General features: G+C 45.2%; 1 protein-coding gene across 2 annotated transcripts in view; it reads left to right on the top strand.

Moving 5' to 3' along the window:
• The first annotated feature begins 1,262 nt into the window (after positions 1-1,262).
• Positions 1,263-20,644, top strand: part of CFLAR (CASP8 and FADD like apoptosis regulator) — a 67,554-nt gene continuing 48,172 nt past the window's right edge. The window contains exon 1 of one of the 2 annotated variants that reach the window (XM_044303174.1): positions 1,263-1,339. In XM_044303174.1, coding sequence (XP_044159109.1) covers positions 1,313-1,339 — 27 coding nt within the window. In that variant the 5' untranslated portion in view covers positions 1,263-1,312. Of the gene's footprint in view, positions 1,340-14,482; positions 14,596-20,644 lie in introns of those variants that run through there. The other variant, XM_044303176.1, reaches the window with a different exon arrangement.

Here is a 20,644-nt window from a genome sequence, read left to right as displayed (position 1 = left end):
GTGAGGGGCATGGCGAGTTCCTAGAATTTTTTATCACAAGTTAGTGGAATATGAGACTTTGTAAGAAAAAAATTAAATAAAAAATAAATCATCATTTTCCGCTAACTTGTGACAAAAAATAAAAACTTCTATGAGCTCACTATGCCCATCAGCGAATACCTTAGGGTGTCTACTTTCCGAAATGGGGTCATTTGTGGGGTTTTTCTACTGTCTGGGCATTGTAAAACCTCAGGAAACATGACAGGTGCTCAGAAAGTCAGAGCTGTTTCAAAAAGCGGAAATTCACATTTTTGTACCATAGTTTGTAAACGCTATAACTTTTACCCAAACCATTTTTTTTTTTACCCAAACATTTTTTTTTATCAAAGACATGTAGAACAATAAATTTAGCGAAAAATTTATATATGGATGTCGTTTTTTTTGCAAAATTTTACAACTGAAAGTGAAAAATGTCATTTTTTGGCAAAAAAATCGTTAAATTTCAATTAATAACAAAAAAAGTAAAAATGTCAGCAGCAATGAAATACCACCAAATGAAAGCTCTATTAGTGAGAAGAAAAGGAGGTAAAATTCATTTGGGTGGTAAGTTGCATGACTGAGCAATAAACTGCTAAAGTTGTGGAGTGCCGATTTGTAAAAAAGGGCCTGGTCACTAGGGGGGTATAAACCTGTGGTTAAAGTGGTTGTTCCACTAACAATATTCTACAGTTTTCAAACCAGTATCTGGATCTGAATATTTTTGTAATTGCTTGTAATTAAAAATGTAATATAGCTACTGAATTATTCAATGAAATCTATCTGTATAGCGCCACCTGCTGTTTGCCCTTTTCCTAATCTCTCTGTCCTGCTCACTGAGATGGAAGCACATGCTCAGTTTCATCCTCCAGCAGAAGGGACCCCCCCCCCACTCCAGTGAGAGGACACATCCCCTAAACTGACAGCTTGAAATAAATCTAGCAGAACAATGAGAGCAATAAAAGGGGAGATCTCTGGATTTATGTGAGGTACAGGGCTGGTTCTAGCTTTGTTAGAAAGAGTTTGTCATGTACAAGATTATGTGTGAATTTTTATGTTTTACATTATTCAATGGATAACCCATTTAATGATCTCTATTTAGGCTTTATTGAAGACTTTAGTTGGTGTAAATATTTTTTGCAGAGGACATGGTAAATCCAGTTTATCTTGTTGGTCTAAGCAAATAAAAGAGTTGTGTCAGCTAGTCACGTTTCCCTGTATCACATGACAATGCTGAAATCATTTAGTGCTCAGATCAGTTCCTGTCTGCTCTCTTATTCTAAAGAAAGTCAGCAACATGACTTCCCTCTTGGGCCCAGTGAAGGTATGTACTCAGATCTGAAAAACGTTCTGTATATCACGCAGCCAATAACTGTGTACTTGACAATGGCTGAGCGAACTAACATTCCCCACAGGCACAACACCTGCTATTAACTGCTTCATAGCCGGGGTACTGGTAGTGGACGGCTTACTGAGTTGGGGTATGAACTGATTTATTGGCTTTATCATTATTCTAAGCTAGGCTATCCCATTCATTTTTGTATCTGTATGACATTGTTTAGTATATTTTTTACATTGTATAGTTTTCTTAAATGTAGGGTTAACCATTGTCTTTTTTATTTTTATCTTGATGTATATTATACAAAGATACAAAGTTTAGTTGGGAACTTAGACTATGCATATTATTGGCATTTTAGATTTTATATATATATATATATATATATATTTACAATATATGTATAAATATATATATTTGCGTTTGCATATATAAATATACAGTATATATATATATATTAAAGAAAAATCCAACGGGAGCACCATCCAGAGAACGGGTGCAATGTCCAGCAATGGGTTACGGCAATACCCAATATTACAAAAAGGAGAAAAAGTGGGACTGCACTCCTGAATTATAGTGAAAACAATAAAAACTTTTATTCACCCATTTTGTGGCAAATTTGCGACGTTCGGCTCACATGAGCCTTCCTCAAGCATAGAAACAGTGAAACTGAGAGTATATAAAGGCATATCATAAGTGACCAACCAATCACAATGTGGTTCAAATCATTGTTAGATTAAATACATCTGATACATGTGCAAAAAAGTAAACAAAGTGCATGTGCGTAAAGTGACATGTGCCATATATATCCTTGTGTATAAATCAAATAACCATATGATATAAAATACATCAGGTATATATAAAAAACATCTTTTATAAGACTGTAGTAGACAAAGAGACTTGATATGCCGGATGAAGATCATAAAGATCCTACCTCCTATATGTCATGGTGCCCACAGAGACCATCGCGCTCCATTGAGCGTCTCAGATACCTCATTGCGCATGTCCAGACTAACATCATCATGTGTGGCGTAGCACATCGATAGAGCGCGTGCGCTCTTGGCAATTATGCTGAAACCACCATGTTGTTTGAAGGCAAACTGCCCCATTGTTCTATAAGTATTTGTTATAGGAATATTCAATGTGCGATGTGCATCCTCAACAATTTACAGAGCCGCCGTAGGTAAATCCTACGTTGTCCAGCATGTAGGGAGAGCTCCAAATCTGCCGAGATGGAACCCAACCCAATAGGTCGCCTATGTCAGAAGGGGACACATCAATGTACCCCGCTGGCACTGACAACCGCAATGCCGGTAATTACGCAGCCCTAAGGGGGATTCTCCATTCATTTTTGTATCTGTATGACATTGTTTAGTATCTTTTTTACACTGTATAGTTTTCTTAGGGTTGACCATTGTCTTTTTTATTTTTATCATGATGTATATTATACAAAGTTACAAAGTTTAGTTGGGAACTTAGACTATGCATATTATTGGCATTTTAGATTTTATATATATATATATATATATATATATATATATATATATATATATATATAGATAGTACAGACCAAAAGTTTGGACACACCTTCTCATTCAAAGAGTTTTCTTTATTTTCATGACTATGAAAATTGTAGATTCACACTGAAGGCATCAAAACTATGAATTAACACATGTGGAATTATATACCAGTTTCTTTGTAGCGCTTGATGGTTTTTGTGACTGCACTTGGGGACACTTTCAAAGTTTTCCCAATTTTTCGGACTGACTGACCTTCATTTCTTAAAGTAATGATGGCCACTCATTTTTCTTTACTTAGCTGCTTTTTTCTTGCCATAATACAAATTCTAACAGTCTATTCAGTAGGACTATCAGCTGTGTATCCACCTGACTTCTCCACAACGCAACTGATGGTCCCAACCCCATTTATAAGGCAAGAAATCCCACTTATTAAACCTGACAGGGCACACCTGTGAAGTGAAAACCATTTCAGGTGACTACCTCTTGAAGCTCATCAAGAGAATGGCAAGAGTGTGCAAAGCAGTAATCAAAGCAAAAGGTGGCTACTTTGAAGAACCTAGAATATGACATATTTTCAGTTGTTTCACACTTTTTTGTTATGTATATAATGCCACATGTGTTCATTAATAGTTTTGATGCCTTCAGTGTGAATCTACAATTTTCATAGTCATGAAAATAAAGAAAACTCTTTGAATGAGAATGTGTGTCCAAACTTTTGGTCTGTACTGTACATATATATATATATTTACAATATATGTATAAATATACAGTGTGTATATATATATATATATATAAAAATAAATAACGAGGCAGCACTTCCAGCTTTAGTGAACGGGTGAAGACCCCAAACTTTAATCCAAGCGATGTTTCGGCCTGCTCAATGAGGCCTTTATCAAGCTACATAACAGTGCAAATAACAGGGTATATATACCCACACTCCAATACAAGTGGATTACAATCAGTGGTTACACATGTTTTCAATCTAGTCACATGATCTCTGACCACATCATCACATGACATTAGTGTATAATAAACATTAGAATATACTCATATTAGAGCGTACAAATGTGTTCATAATAACATCACAGAAGATGGCAGTGTACATAAATATATGTGTGCATCTATAATATATAAAGGATCAGTGTCCGTTACATTTAGTGAACATTATAAAAAAGTGCTCAGTGCATCTAGGGTTAAAAATCCTCAGCTGTCCTTACAGCTGTACCTTATTATATATTAAAAGCAAGAGGGAGCTCACCACATATGGACAGTCTCACTCCACCACGGTTAGCGTCCCCTCGTCGGCGGTGCGCATGCGCCGAGCCAGACGTCTCTGGCCACACCCCCGACGCCGCCGCGCCCCCACGTGAAACCCCAATGGACCGCAGCGTCATCCACTGGAGCGCACCGTACGAGCCGCGGCAGCGAGGGGAGGGAGGCCAGATCATGTGACTCGGCACCAGTCGCATCACAGGCGGGGCATATTCAGTAACCATGGGGATGTGAATGTGTTTAGACAGGCGGACGAACATACCGCAGCCAGAACGTGTACAAGTGCACATAGTCAAAGTAGCAGCACACCCAGGGTATTTGGAAAGGGCCATGGGGGAAGAAAATCAAACTTTGCCATTAGCATAAGTGATTATATCGTCCCCCGTGGCCATCACCACTCCCCCTCATGATGTGTGGTTATAATGGGACACAACCCTCCCATCTACCTACACATAATCTGGTATCGTATATATATCAAGTCACCAACTCCAGGGTGTGTAGCCAGTTAAATATCGTACACCATTATTCCATTCTCGACCGCTATAAAACAATGTTATACATAGTGTGCACTATGTAACCATCCCAGGCATTCAATCGCCGTCCCGCATGTCTCCACACGTTGTTCACTGTCATATCCATATTCAAATTCCTAGGGTGGCTCCATCCAATACATAGAAAAAGGTTCATCAAGCTTGTCAGAATCTTCTAAAATAAATGAAGATAAAGTATCAATATACAGTAGTTATGTTCTCAAAAAAGCGAGCACTGTTATGCATCCCTCACACCAGACAGAATGGTCGAGAACCCCCACGTTAATGAGCACTACACGTATCCCTCATCCATACAGTTCCCATCTACATTCGGCATTGAGGCCATCAGGCTTCTATTGTGTACAGGGGCGGAGTGGCCAAGCCCACCTCACTGCCGCCAGCCAAGTACATAATGATCTGATACTCAAGTACCTGCCTGGCGGCTGCAGATGCCCTCCTGGATTCAGCTTTATAAAAGTTGAATACTACAGCCTTGCATGTCCATATCTTAACTAGAGACAACTGGAGGAGGACAGAATGTGGCAGCTATTGATGGCCGCCACAGAGGGACAGCTTGTGGGGCAGTATTAGTGCTGCACTGCGGTATTTAGTTCTGCTGGGCGGAATTTTGTGTTGCACTATGGTATTGCTGACTCCGCCTTCTTATGTCCCCCTATCTACTTGTGTTGGCACTTACCTAGTTGTTTTGCCAGACCTTCTATAAATTTGGACTCACCTACAATATGGGGGCCACTTTTAGGATTTTTAAAGGGCCACTTTAAGTTTCCAGTCTGCCCCTAGTTGTGTATACCCCAAAAATAATAGAATATACCTTGTACAGTGTAGGAATCACAAGTACAGAGGAAAAGTAGTTTGACACCATCAGCTAAAGCTAATGTGCCTTCTCTTTGACAGGACAGGTGTCATTGACAGTCCGTCTCCCCATTTGCAGACACATTATTTCTCATGCAACTTTGGATAGCCACATATTGCATTATAAGGCCTCATGCACACGACCAGATTTTTCTTCAGTGTGCTATTCACATTTTTTTTTGCGGTCAGTGACCTATTCCATCCTATGGGGCCATGCACACATCCGCAATTTTTTTGTGGATCCGCGTGACCATTCTGCAAATTAAATAACATGTCCTATTATTGTCCTTTTTGCATTCAAGAATAGCCATTTTTATAAATGGGACTTAGAAAAATGGACGTTATCCGTATTTAGCAAATCCGCGTTTTGCAGACTCAAAAACAGATACAGTCGTGTCCAGGAGACCTAATACTACATATTAAAGGGTATAGCATTTATTAATACTTCTGTGATTATGTTAAATGTCAGAAATATTAACACTTGATCTATAATGACAGCTCATGACGTATATGATGACATAGATAAGATGCTGAACTAAAAAAGATTAATACCACCTTGAGGACACTGATCTCTGAACTACAAAGAAGATGAAATATTTTGCAATCGTGCCCCATATGACCCGGTCCACAGGCACTGAACCTGCTGTGTAAATGTAGCCGGAATATAGCATTTCCCTGGGAAGGAATAGATAAGGGAACACCATGTAAGAAAAGCAGTCGGGCTACCAGTTAGGGCTCATGCACACGACCGTGGCGTTTTTTGCAGTCCACAAATTGCAAAAAACGGATGCCGTCCGTGTGCCTTCCGCAATTTGCGGAACGGAACAGGAGGCCCATTATAGAAATGCCTATTCTTGTCTGCAAAACGGACAAGAATAGGACAGGAAATGTTTGCGGGGCCACGGAAAGAAGCAACGGATGCGGACAGCACACAGAATGCTGTCCGCATCTTTTGCGGACCTATTGAAATAAATGGTTCCGCAAACGGAATCAAAATACGGCCCGTATACTGAACGCAAAAAACGTTCATGTGCATGAGCCCTTAGTCACAGTGCCTTCCCGTTGTGACAGAGTGGAAATACCAGCTATGTAATTACAGATTGTCTGACTAAACTGGGAACATCTCACACTTAACCCTTTCACTGTGTGATAGCTGAAAACAATCAGACTGTAATCACTGAAATGATGCCCATGATTAATTTTCTGTACATTATTTTTTGCCCCTTAAAGGGGCCTCCAGGATTTTTATACTGATTGACTATCTCACACCCATTACTTTTTTATTTTGCCGCTTACAGAGTTGTATATGGGCTCTTTCTTTGCGGGCTAGCTTGGCTTTTACTCATACCATTTTGGTGTAAGTGTGAATTTTTGATTACCTTTTTATTGAACTTTTGTAGGGAGATGAAGCTACCAAAAATCTTTGATTCATGCATTTTGATTATTTTGTCTCCATTACAGTGTTCACTGTATGGGGGAAAAAAAATATGGTAATTTTATAATTTAAAGGAGTTTTCAGAGATGTACAGGATAGGTCATCAGCAGGGCCAGCCATGGCAACAGGGGCACCCGGACTGGCCGGGCTGTGCCGACAGCGAGGAGGCTCCTTGGCCGGTGTAGCAACTGCCACAAACACCACACACTGTAACAACATGCAGGACGGCGGCGGCCTTCTCTCATCTCCCGGCAGCGCCCTTACTACTTTATAGATGCCCTGCCTGTGTCACAACTTGCACACTTCTTATTTACGAGATACGAATCCAACGAATCCCAGGCATAGTCATCTGTATTGCCGTCCTCAGGAGAGGGAGAGATGTGTCTGCTGGGATTTGAACCCACACAACCTTCTGTATCAGAGGCAAAGCACTTACCCACACAGCTATAAGAGCTGCATAGCCACTAAATGAAAAAAATATGAGACTTCTACTGTAGACGCTGTTATAGCCAGTGTACATCTATACACATGACAGCTGCCCCAACACTGCTATATCTTTATATGACAGCTGCCCCAGCACACTCAGCTCTGCTATATCTCTATATATGATAGCTTCCCCAGCACACCCAGCACTGCTATATCTAATACACATGACAGCTGCCCCAGCACACCCAGCTCTTCTACAGCTAAACATATAATAGCTGCCCCTTCACACTCAGCTCTGCTATATCTATATATCTCTAAGTATTACTATACAGTAGATAACACAGGAGGCCTCAAATAAAGGTTCTCTAATTGCACTCCTAATAAAATAAAGCATATAGTTCCAGTGCTAAACCCATAATGAGAATTCTAAGTGAATCTTAAATAAAGGTTAGGCTGCCACACACCAACAGTCACCACGCTATGCGATAATAGACAATAACTGTATCTAGCCATATATAAAGACATTGCCAACAAAGGTTGCAAAAACTAGGCAACCAGGTTCAGTTATTTTTGTCTCCTAACTCCTTACAACTGAGAGTTTTAATTTTTCTTTATATTTTCTCTAATCTATGTTTGTGAGTACATATTATAAATAATAAAGTTAAGTTTTTTAACTGTTAAAGAGAGATCCCTAAAGGGATTTTTTTGGTCCCACAGACCAACATAGCATTATACAGTAGATAGATACAGTTGCAAGAAAAAGTATGTGAACCCTTTGGAAAGATATGGATTTTTGCACAAACTGGTCATAAAATGTGATCTGATCTTCATCTAAGTCACAACAATAGACAATCACAGTCTGCTTAAACTAATAACACACAAAGAATTAAATGCTACCATGTTTTTATTGAACACACCATGTAAACATTCACAGTGCAGGTGGAAAAAGTATGTGAACCCCTAGACTAATGACATCTCCAAGAGCTAATTGGAGTTAGGTGTCAGCCAACTGGAGTCCAATCAATGAGATGAGATTGGAGGTGTTGGTTACAGCTGCCCTGCCCTATAAAAAAACACACACCAGTTCTGGGTTTGCTTTTCACAAGAAGCATTGCCTGATGTGAATGATGCCTCACACAAAAGAGCTCTCAGAAGACCTACGATTAAGAATTCTTGACTTGCATAAAGCTGGAAAGGGTTTTAAAAGTATCTCCAAAAGCCTTGCTGTTCATCAGTGTGCACGTCTGATCTGCAACTACAGGAAACGTTTGGTTGAAGTTATTGCTGCCAAAGGAGGTTCAACCAGTTATTAAATCCAAGGGTTCACATACTTTTTCCACCTGCACTGTGAATGTTTACATGGTGTGTTCAATAAAAACATGGTAACATGTAATTCTTTGTGTGTTATTAGATTAAGCAGACTGTGATTGTCTATTGTTGTGACTTAGCTGAAGATCAGATCACATTTTATGACTAATTTGTGCAGAAATCCATATCATTCCAAAGGGTTCACATACTTTTTCTTGCAACTGTATATAGAGATATATAGCAATGATGAGTATGCTGGGGCAGCTGTCATGTGTATAGATGTAGCAGAGCTGGGTGTGCTGGTGCAGCTGTCATGTGTATAGATGTAGCAGAGCTGGGTGTGTTGGGGCAGCTATCATATATAGAGATATAGCAGAGCTGAGTGCACTGGGGCAGCTGTCATGTGTATGAATTTACACTAGCTATCAAAACTATAAATGAGTCTACAGTAGAAGTCTCATATTTTTGGGCTATGCAGCTCTTATAGCCTTGCCTCTGATACAGAAGGTCGTGGGGTTCGAGTCCCAGCAGAAACTTTTCTGAAATACACAAGCACTGACTCCATATATGGACATATAGCGCGGGACACAGGCCGGAAGAGGCTGCATCGCATCACTGACATGGAGGTAAGTATAAGTGTTTTTTTTAAATACCTGACTGTTACTGCCACATGGGGGGAGTGGGAGGCACTTGATACTGGCACATGAGGTTTGGAGGGTTGGCACCTGATACTGGCACATGGGGGGTGGGAAGGAGAGAGGCACTTGATACTGGCACTTTGGGGGGGGGGGCGAGATGGCACTATGATACTGGGACATGATGGGGGGAGCATCTATGGGGACACTTACTGGCACATTATTGGGGGGCATTATGGGGGTCCCTTTTTACTGGCACATTATAAGGCCCTTAATCATACCCAGTGTCACCCAGAGCCAGTCCCCTGCCCCCCTTAATCATACCCTGTCACCTTTACCCAGTATCCTGCCCTTCTTAATCATACCCAGTGTCACCCTTACCCAGTCCCTTGCCCTTCTTAATCATACCCAGTGTCACCCTTACCCAGTCCCCTGCCCCCTCAATTAGACCCTTCCCCCCTTAATCATACCGTGTCATCCATAGCCAGTCCCCTGCCCCCTTAATCATACCCTGTCACCTTTACCCAGTCCCCTGCCCCTTAATCATACCCAATGTCAACCAAAGCCAGTCCCCTGCCCCTTAATCATACCCAGTGTCACCCTTATCCAGGGGTAGGGGACTGGGTAAGGGTGGCACTGGGTATGATTAAGAAGGGCAGGGGACTGGGTAAAGGCGACAGGGTATGATTAAACCCTTAAGGACTCAGCCCTATTTCACCTTAAGGACCAGGCCATTTTTTGCAAATCTGACCAGTGTCACTTTAAGTGCTGATAACTTTAAAACGCTTTGACTTATCCAGGCCATTCTGAGATAGTTTTTTCTTCACATATTGTACTTCAAGACACTGGTAAAATGAAGTAATTTTTTTAAATTTATTTATTTATAAAGAAAATACCAAATTTACCAAAAATTTGTAAAATAGCAAATTTCCAAGTTTCAATTTCTCTACTTCTATAATACATAGTAATACCTCCAAAAATAGTTATTACTTTACATTCCCCATATGTCTACATGTTAGGATCATTTTGGGGATGTTACAAGGCTTAGAAGTTTAGAATCATATCTTGAAATTTTTCTGAAATTTTCAAAAACCCAATTTTTAGGGGCCAGTTCAGGTCTGAAGTCACTTTGCGAGGCTTACATAATAGAAACCACCCAAAAATTACCCCATCTAAGAAACTACATCCCTCAAGGTATTCAAAACTGAGTTTACAAACGCTGTTAACCCTTTAGGTGTTCCACAAGAATTAATGGAAAATAGAGATACAATTTCAAAATTTCACTTTTACATCTAAAAAAAAAAATTCCGGTTACAAAGCAAGGGTTAACAGCCAAACCAAACTCAATATTTATGGCCCTGATTCTGTAGTTTACAGAAACACCCCATATGTGGTCGTAAACCGCTGTACGGGCACACGGCAGGGCGCAGAAGGAAAGGAATGCCATACGGTTTTTGGAAGGCAGATTTTGCTGGACTGTTTTTTTTTTGACACCATGTCCCATTTGAAGCCCCCCTGATGCACCCCTAGAGTAGAAACTCAAAAAAAGTGGCCCCATTTTAGAAACTACGGGATAGGGTGGCAGTATTGTTGCTCTATATTACACTTTTTGTGAGGCAAGATAACAAGAAACAGCTGTTTTGGTACCGTTTTTATTTTTTGCTATTTACAACATTCATCTGACAAGTTAGATCATGTGATATTTTTATAGACCAGGTTGTCACGGATGCAGCGATACCTAATATGTATACTTTTTTTATTCATGTAAGTTTTACACAATGATTTCATTTTTGAAGCAAAAAAAAAATCATGTTTTAGTGTTTCCATAGTCTGAGAGCCATAATTTTTTCAGTTTTTGGGTGATGGGTGATTACCTTGGGTAGGGTATGATTTTTGCGGGATGAGATGACGGTTTTATAGGCACTATTTTGGGGTGATTGTGACTTTTTGATCGCTTGCTATTACACTTTTTGTGATGTAAGGTGACAAAAAATTGTTTATTTAGCACAGTTTTTATTTTTTACGGTGTTTATCTGAGAGGTTAGGTCATGTGATATTTTTATAGAACTGGTCGATACGGATGCGGCGATACCTAATATGTATACTTTTTATTTATTTATGTAAGTTTTACACAATGATTTCATTTTTGAAACAAAAAAAATCATGTTTTAGTGTTTCCATAGTCTAAGAGCCATAGTTTTTTCAGTTTTTGGGCGATTACCTTGGGTAGGGTATGATTTTTGCGGGATGAGATAACGATTTGATTGGCGCTATTTTGGCTACATACGACTTTTTTGATCACTTTTATTACCTTTTTTGGGAAGTAAGGTGGGCAAAATTTCAATTTCATCATAGTTTTTTATTTTTTATTTTTATGCCGTTCACCGTTCGGGTAAAGTAACATGACCGTTTTACAGATCAGGTCGTTACGGACGCGGCGATACCAAACATGTGTAGGGAATTTTATTTTTTTCATTTTTAATCAGTGATAAATGTGTTTTTTGATTTTTACTTTATTTTAACTTTTTTTTTTTACCCAGACCCACTTGGTTCTTGAAGATCCAGTGGGTCTGATGTCTGCATAATACAGTACAGTACAATACAATATATATTGTACTGTACTGTATTTTACTTACACTTTGTCTGAAGCACAGATCTGTTCAGAACCATGGACAGCAGGACGCCTGAGAAGGCGTCCTGTTGCCATGGGAACCTTCCCCGTCTGCTCAGTAGTGGCCAGAACTGCGCAGACGGGGAAGGGGAAGGACGGGACTTCGGGGGGCTTCCTGGGAGCTCTCTCCCTCTCCATTCGGGGGGCTGCAAAGGCACAGCAGCCCCCCGATGGGAGAGGGAGGGAGCTCCCTGAGCTGTTAACCTTTTCCATACAGCGGTCCGTACGGACCTCTGTATGGAAAGGGTTAAACGGCTGACATCGCATCACCGATGTCAGCCGTTTATACCAGGGTGCCAGCAATGTGCTGGCACCCTGGTATACCCACTAGACGCCAACGATTATGCAATGGGAGGCGGGCGGGGGATCGCGATCCTGCCTGCCGCACCGCCCGCAACCCTCCCCCTGCACCTCCCACCAGGCTCAAATAACTCAGGGGTGCAGGGGGGAGGGTTACTGGAACATTTTTTGAATCCTAAAGTTTCTGATCCCCGCGGTCATGGACCGCGGGGATCAGAAACTGCAGAAATCGCAGCAAACCGCAGGTCTGAATTGACCTGCGGTTTGCCGCGATCGCCAACATGGGGGGGTCACGGGACCCCCCCGCGCATTTAGCCTAGGTGCCTGCTCAATGATTTGAGCAGGCACCTGGTTCCGACCACTGCCAGCCGCACGGCAGTGATCGGAAATACACAGGGCGTACATGTACGCCCTGTGTCCTTAAGTACCAGGGCACAAGGGCGTACCTGTACGCCCTGTGTCCTTAAGGGGGGCAGAAAACTGGCTATGGGTGACACTGGGTATGATTGTACTTGTTTGCACTTGTACTTAAATTATCTGTAATAAAAAAAACTGTTTGTTACAAAGATTGGTTTTCCTCTTCGTGTATGTTTAGGTGAACCGGGTTGGGGCGCCACAAGATTAGCTCACACAGAAGGCCTGAACACCTAAGGCCAGCCCTGGTCATCAGTATGTGATCGGTTACCTGGGACCCCCGCCGATCCGCTGTTTGAGAAGGTACCAGCGCTCGCAGTAGAGCTGTGGCCTTCTTGCTGCTTTTGATATGTTTATCGGTCACGTGGCCAAGGAGCAGTTTAGGCCCATAGAAGTGAGTGTCGGTGCCATGTCAAACAGCTGATTGGCAGGGTCCCAAGTGTCAGACCCCCACCGATCAGATACTGAGGACCTGTCCTGAGAAAAGCGGAATTCAGTCCGAAATTTTGGAAAACTTTGATTTGAAAAGAAGCCGAATTTCCTAGCGCTTCGTGGTAGTGAATCAGGTTTCCTAAAATGGTGGCTGCACGTGTTAAAAAATGAGAAGCCCAGGAATGCGAGGTCACCAATATCGCCGTGCAGCCAGCCAGTCTGCAGGTAGCCATTCCCTGTGATATCACAGCCATATAAAAGTCTCATCCTGCGCGGTCTCCACCATTGTCCTGTGAGCTGAGCTTAGGGAGAGGTGTGACAAGCGCTCATGCGCTAGGGACAGTGTTGCTGCAATAATCCATCGGCCATGTTTGATCCATCCTTCATGTTCTGACATCTTGTTTTAACTCTAATAATTTTAAAAGCAAAATACCACTAGTTTTATAGTAGGGAGGGATCCCGTACCTTATAGAGAGATCCACATGGGATTATGGTCATCCCTGTTGTGGATCCCTCAATTGTATTGCTTTGAGGAAGGTTTTGCTGCCTCAATGCTTTGTTGCTGCTGCATACACGCTCCGGGTCCCCAGATCTCCACGGGGGGCAAAAGCACATCCAGATAACCATGGCATCTGGAGGGTTAAAAGGACATTAGTGCCGGGTGTCTGCTCTTAAAAACAGCAGGCACCGGGCGGCTAGGTTCCCGCTGCGCATGCCAGCGGGCGCCATTTTTAAATGCCCAGCTGACAACCTACATTTACTGTCGGCGGTCGGGACACTAATGGTGGCATTAGTAACTCTGGAGGGTACTATTACTTGTGGCACTAATGGGGGCATTAAGATTATTGGGGGGTTCTAAAGGGGGCATTAAGTGAGGCATTAATATTATTGGGGGGCACTATTAATTCTGGGGGGTTATAATGGGGGGCATTATTAATTCGGGGGGGGGCACTAATTGGGGCATTTAATAATATTATTGAAGGCACTAATGGGGGCACTTAATTCTGGGGGGCATTAATGTTATTGAAGGCACTAAAGGGGGCATTACATTCATATTTTTGAGGAGCACTGATGGGAGCATTATTAATTCTGGGGGCTCTAACTGGGGAATTAATATTATTGGGGGTATTATTCATTCTGGGGATGCTAATGGGGGTATTATTCATTCTGGGGGGCACAGTGGGGGTATTAGTGTGTTCACACAGAGAGACGGTTTCCAGCAGGCGGCAGCATGGCTAGTGAATTACAAAACAAAATAAAACCCGCTGTGTGGAATGTGCGCTGCGGCCTACGCACCACAGATGCAGGACTGATAAACACAGGAAGTAGATCCGGTCAGTCACCGCTCCCTCTGCTCTAGGGAGAGAAGTCGCCGCCTATCAGTGCGCTGGTGTGAGGAGAAGACCCCAATGCCTGGAGCCAGTAATGGTGAGCTGCATGCCCGGTTACTGCGCCGATTATAGTCCAGTCAGGGCAGGGATAAAGACGCAACTACAGCCGCACGGCTTCTTAGACAGTGTTCAGTCTGTGCTGCTGACAGGAAGCTTTCTTGCTCTCCTCCGCTGTGAGGAGATATGTGTCACTGTCTCGGTGCACAGACGGGTGCAGGGTGCACTTTGTGGTGTACGCTGGGAAACTCTAGTAAGTTTGCACAGAAAACATTAAAAAGATAAAATAATTTAAATACTTTTTTGTTGATCGGTCCCTTTAAACGTAGAACTGAGCGTAAGTGTGGAGGCTTAAGTTTCGTTTCCTTCTCCTCCCCTTCCTCTCTGCAGACTAGTTTTTCATATTTTTAACACTTTTTTTTTTTTTTTTTACCAGAATGTTATTTTTTTAAGTGACTTAAATATGTGGAGATTTTTTTTTCATCAATATAATTTTTTTTTTTCATCAATATAAATAAATGATAAAATGTTACTGTTTCACATATGCTGACAATGGCCCCAGATGGATGGAAAAAAAGGCAAAAATGTTGCATGCTGCGGTATTTTCTCCGGCCAAAAAACGTAAAAGGGACTGAACTGATGCATCCTGACCGGATTACTCTCCATTCAGAATGCATTAGGATAAAACTGATCAGTTCTTATCCGGTATAGAGCCTCTAGGACGGAACTCAGCGCCGGAAAAGAATAACGCTAGTGTGAAAGTACCCTAAAACTGTCTCCTAGATGTGTTTCAATTCAGGCAATATTCAATCTAGTGGTGCCAAAGGCATGAATGTTTAAAAGTAATCTTTTATTAAATATTAATTAAGGCTATTTTCACACTTGCGTTTTGGGCGGATCCGTCATGGATCTGAAAAAATGGATCTGTTACAATAATACAACTGCATGCATCCGTCATGAATGGATCCGTTTGTATTATCTGTAACAGCCAAGACGGATCCGTCATGAACTCCATTGAAAGTCAATGGGAGACGGATCCGTTTTCATTTGTGACAGATTGTGTAAAGAAAACTGAACCGTTCCCATTGACTTGCATTGTGTGCCAGGACGGATCCGTTTGGCTAAATTTCGTCAGACGGACAGCAAAATGCTGTAAGCAGTGTTTTGGTGTCCGCCTCCAAAGCGGAATGGAGACTGATCGGAGGCAAACTGATGCATTCTGAGCGGATCCTTTTCCATTCAGAATGCATTAGGGCAAAACTGATCCGTTTTGGACCACTTGTGAGAGCCCTGAACGGATCTCACAAACGGAAAGCCAAAACGCGAGTGTGAAAGTAGCCTAATATGCTCCGCTATAGGAGCTTTAAAGGGAGTCTGTCACCAACCTGACCAGTTTTAAACCGATCCCATAGTTCAGTGGGACACAAAGACATGACACAGATGGTACCTTTGTTTTGTTTTTCAGATCATCCAAATTGCCCAATAAGTAGTTTTTACGATGAGCTGTTGCAAGTGCCCAGGGGCGGAGAGTCTGCTGAAAGTGCCTAAGTTCCCCCGCCTCACTCGCACCAAACTCCGCCCCTCAGTAAACTCAGGCCAGCCCTGTGGCTCTGTGACATCATATTTCCCTATAGGCCGTTTGTGCATCGCAGAGGCACAGAGATATGCAGTGCACATGCGCCGATTTTACGCCAGTAACTGGTGCATGCGCACTGCATATCTCTGTGCCTCTTCCCACTATGGGCAGAACACTGCGCATGCCCGGGCCCGGCAGCGATGCGTGAACGGCCTATAGGGATATATAAAGTCACAGAGCCACAGGGCTGGCCAGAGTTTACTGAGGGGCGGAGTTTGGCGCGAGTGAGGCGGGGGAACTTGGGCACTTTCAGCAAACTCTCCGCCCCTGGGCACTTGCGACAGCTCATTAGCATATCATAAAAACAACTTTTTGGATGATCTGAAAAACAAAACAAAGGTACCATCTGTGTCATGTCTTTGTGTCCCACTGAACTATGGGATCCGTTTAAAGCCGGTCAGGTTGGTGACAGACTCCCTTTAATTCATTCCTAATATACACCAAAACAAAAAGACTCACAAAAATGAATGCAGACCCACTGAGCAGCACTTGATGCTTGTCAGATACTGAAGGAATAGAGGGGTCCGGCATCGGGAGTCATGTCCGTACATTGTCCCTTACTAATGCCTCAACCCAGATAAGTACCCTGAAGGTGAGTGCACTCTGGTCCCGTACCTATTCCTGGCTTTCCTTATTATTATCCAGTGAATATAGATGAATGGCGGCACTCGCCTAACGTTGCAAAATGTCCCTTTATTTCAGTAGAGAGGAGGGATACAATACATGATACAATCGCAGGTTACATGGCGACGGCCGTTTTGCGTTGTCCACGCTTTATCTGGCCACGTTTGACTGACTTGCAAGGAGTGACTGCATTTGTATGCACCCAGTAGTACCACAGGTGCTGACTAAGTGCACTAATTGTGGTGTCTGCATCATAGAGTGTCCGCCAAACAGAAATATAGTAACACATATAATTAAAAGCAATAATCGGAGCAGTCGTATTTATGGATGTCACAGAAAAACACTCATGTCCAGTTTCTCATTTAAACCTAAGGGACCAGTGGCTGCGGTGCATATGATCCAGCGTCCTTCTCTTTTCAATAAATTGCGTCCCCTGTCGCCCCCTCTGGGAGCAAGAGGTACCATTTCAAGTCCAGCAAACCTGAGGACAGATACATCACCATTATGTACAGATCTAATATGACGTGGTAACTTTTATAAATCAGATTCCATTGAAAAGAGAAGGACGCTGGATCATATGCACCGCAGCCACTGGTCCCTTAGGTTTAAATGAGAAACTGGACATGAGTGTTTTTCTGTGACATCCATAAATACGACTGCTCTGATTATTGCTTTTAATTATAAGTGTTACTATGTTTCTGTTTGGCTGACACACCAGGGTGCAGTTACGCCCACTCTATGATGCAGACACCACAATTAGTGCCCTTAGTCAGCACCTGTGGTACTACTGGGCGCATAAAAATGCAGTCACTCCTTGCGGGTCAGTCAAACGTGGCCAGATGAAGCGTGGACAACGCGAAACTGCCATCGCCATGTAACCTGCGATTGTATCATGTTTTGTATCCCTCCCCTCTGCTGAAATAAATAAAAGGACATTTTGCAACCCTCCCCCTCTCCTGTCCGCCACACACGCATTGCACACTGACCACTCTCCTGTTTACCACACACACACCGCACCCTGACCATCGCTCCTGTCCGCCATGCACACATTGCACATTGACCATCGCTCCTGCCTGCCACACACATCGCACACAGACCATTGCTTCTGTCCGCCACACGCACATCACACAACGACCACTCTCCTGTCCACCACACATCGCAAACTGACCATTGCTCCTGTCTGCCACACGCACATCAACCATCGTTCCTGTCAATCATACACTGACCATCACTCCTGTCCGCCACGTGCACTTCACACACCATCACTCCTGCCCGCCACACGCACATTGCACACAAACCATTGTTCCTGCCCGCCACACACAGACCACTCTCCTGTCCACCACACACACATCGCAAACTGACCGTCGCTCCTGTCCGCCACACATGCATCGCACACTAACTATCTTTCCTGTCCACCATACACACATTGCACATTGACCATCCCTCCTGTACATCATACACTGACCATCACTCCTGTCTGCCACGAGCACGTTGCACACCATCACTCCTGCCCGCCACATGCACATTGCACACAGACCATCGCTCCTGCCCGCCACACACACATCGCACACAGACAACTCTCCTGTCCACCACACTCACATCGCAAACTGACCGTCGCTCCTGTCCGCCACACACACATCACACACTGACCACTCTCCTGTTCGCCACACTCGCATCACACACTGACCACTCTCCTGTCCACCACACACCGCCACACGCACATTGCACACAGACCATCGCTCCTGCCTAACACACACACATTGAACACAAAGATCATCGCTCCTGCCCTCCACATACACACATCGCACAATGACCGTCGCTCCTGTCCACCACACAGACGTTGCACACTGACCACTCTCCTGTCCGCCGCGACACACACATCGCACACTGACCATCGCTCCTGCCTGACACACACATTGAACACAAAGATCATCGCTCCTGCCCTCCACATACACACATCGCACACCGACCATCGCGCCTGTCGGCCACGCACATCGCACACCGACCATCGCGCCTGTCGGCCACGCACATCGCACACGGACCATCGCTCCTGTCGGCCACGCACATCGCACACGGACCATCGCTCCTGTCGGCCACGCACATCGCACACGGACCATCGCTCCTGTCGGCCACGCACATCGCACACGGACCATCGCTCCTGTCGGCCACGCACATCGCACACGGACCATCGCTCCTGTCGGCCACGCACATCGCACACGGACCATCGCTCCTGTCGGCCACGCACATCGCACACGGACCATCGCTCCTGTCGGCCACGCACATCGCACACGGACCATCGCTCCTGTCGGCCACGCACATCGCACACGGACCATCGCTCCTGTCGGCCACGCACATCGCACACGGACCATCGCTCCTGTCGGCCACGCACATCGCACACGGACCATCGCTCCTGTCGGCCACGCACATCGCACACGGACCATCGCTCCTGTCGGCCACGCACATCGCACACGGACCATCGCTCCTGTCGGCCACGCACATCGCACACGGACCATCGCTCCTGTCGGCCACGCACATCGCACACGGACCATCGCTCCTGTCGGCCACGCACATCGCACACGGACCATCGCTCCTGTCGGCCACGCACATCGCACACGGACCATCGCTCCTGTCGGCCACGCACATCGCACACGGACCATCGCTCCTGTCGGCCACGCACATCGCACACGGACCATCGCTCCTGTCGGCCACGCACATCGCACACGGACCATCGCTCCTGTCGGCCACGCACATCGCACACGGACCATCGCTCCTGTCGGCCACGCACATCGCACACGGACCATCGCTCCTGTCGGCCACGCACATCGCACACGGACCATCGCTCCTGTCGGCCACGCACATCGCACACGGACCATCGCTCCTGTCGGCCACGCACATCGCACACGGACCATCGCTCCTGTCGGCCACGCACATCGCACACGGACCATCGCTCCTGTCGGCCACGCACATCGCACACGGACCATCGCTCCTGTCGGCCACGCACATCGCACACGGACCATCGCTCCTGTCGGCCACGCACATCGCACACGGACCATCGCTCCTGTCGGCCACGCACATCGCACACGGACCATCGCTCCTGTCGGCCACGCACATCGCACACGGACCATCGCTCCTGTCGGCCACGCACATCGCACACGGACCATCGCTCCTGTCGGCCACGCACATCGCACACGGACCATCGCTCCTGTCGGCCACGCACATCGCACACGGACCATCGCTCCTGTCGGCCACGCACATCGCACACGGACCATCGCTCCTGTCGGCCACGCACATCGCACACGGACCATCGCTCCTGTCGGCCACGCACATCGCACACGGACCATCGCTCCTGTCGGCCACGCACATCGCACACGGACCATCGCTCCTGTCGGCCACGCACATCGCACACGGACCATCGCTCCTGTCGGCCACGCACATCGCACACGGACCATCGCTCCTGTCGGCCACGCACATCGCACACGGACCATCGCTCCTGTCGGCCACGCACATCGCACACGGACCATCGCTCCTGTCGGCCACGCACATCGCACACGGACCATCGCTCCTGTCGGCCACGCACATCGCACACGGACCATCGCTCCTGTCGGCCACGCACATCGCACACGGACCATCGCTCCTGTCGGCCACGCACATCGCACACGGACCATCGCTCCTGTCGGCCACGCACATCGCACACGGACCATCGCTCCTGTCGGCCACGCACATCGCACACGGACCATCGCTCCTGTCGGCCACGCACATCGCACACGGACCATCGCTCCTGTCGGCCACGCACATCGCACACGGACCATCGCTCCTGTCGGCCACGCAC

The sequence above is a fragment of the Bufo gargarizans genome, chromosome 8 (assembly GCF_014858855.1).
Source record: "Bufo gargarizans isolate SCDJY-AF-19 chromosome 8, ASM1485885v1, whole genome shotgun sequence".
Classification (NCBI taxonomy): Eukaryota; Metazoa; Chordata; class Amphibia; order Anura; family Bufonidae; genus Bufo; species Bufo gargarizans.
The sequence above is the reverse complement of the archived record's forward strand: the minus strand, read 5'-3'. Positions and strand labels throughout refer to the sequence as shown.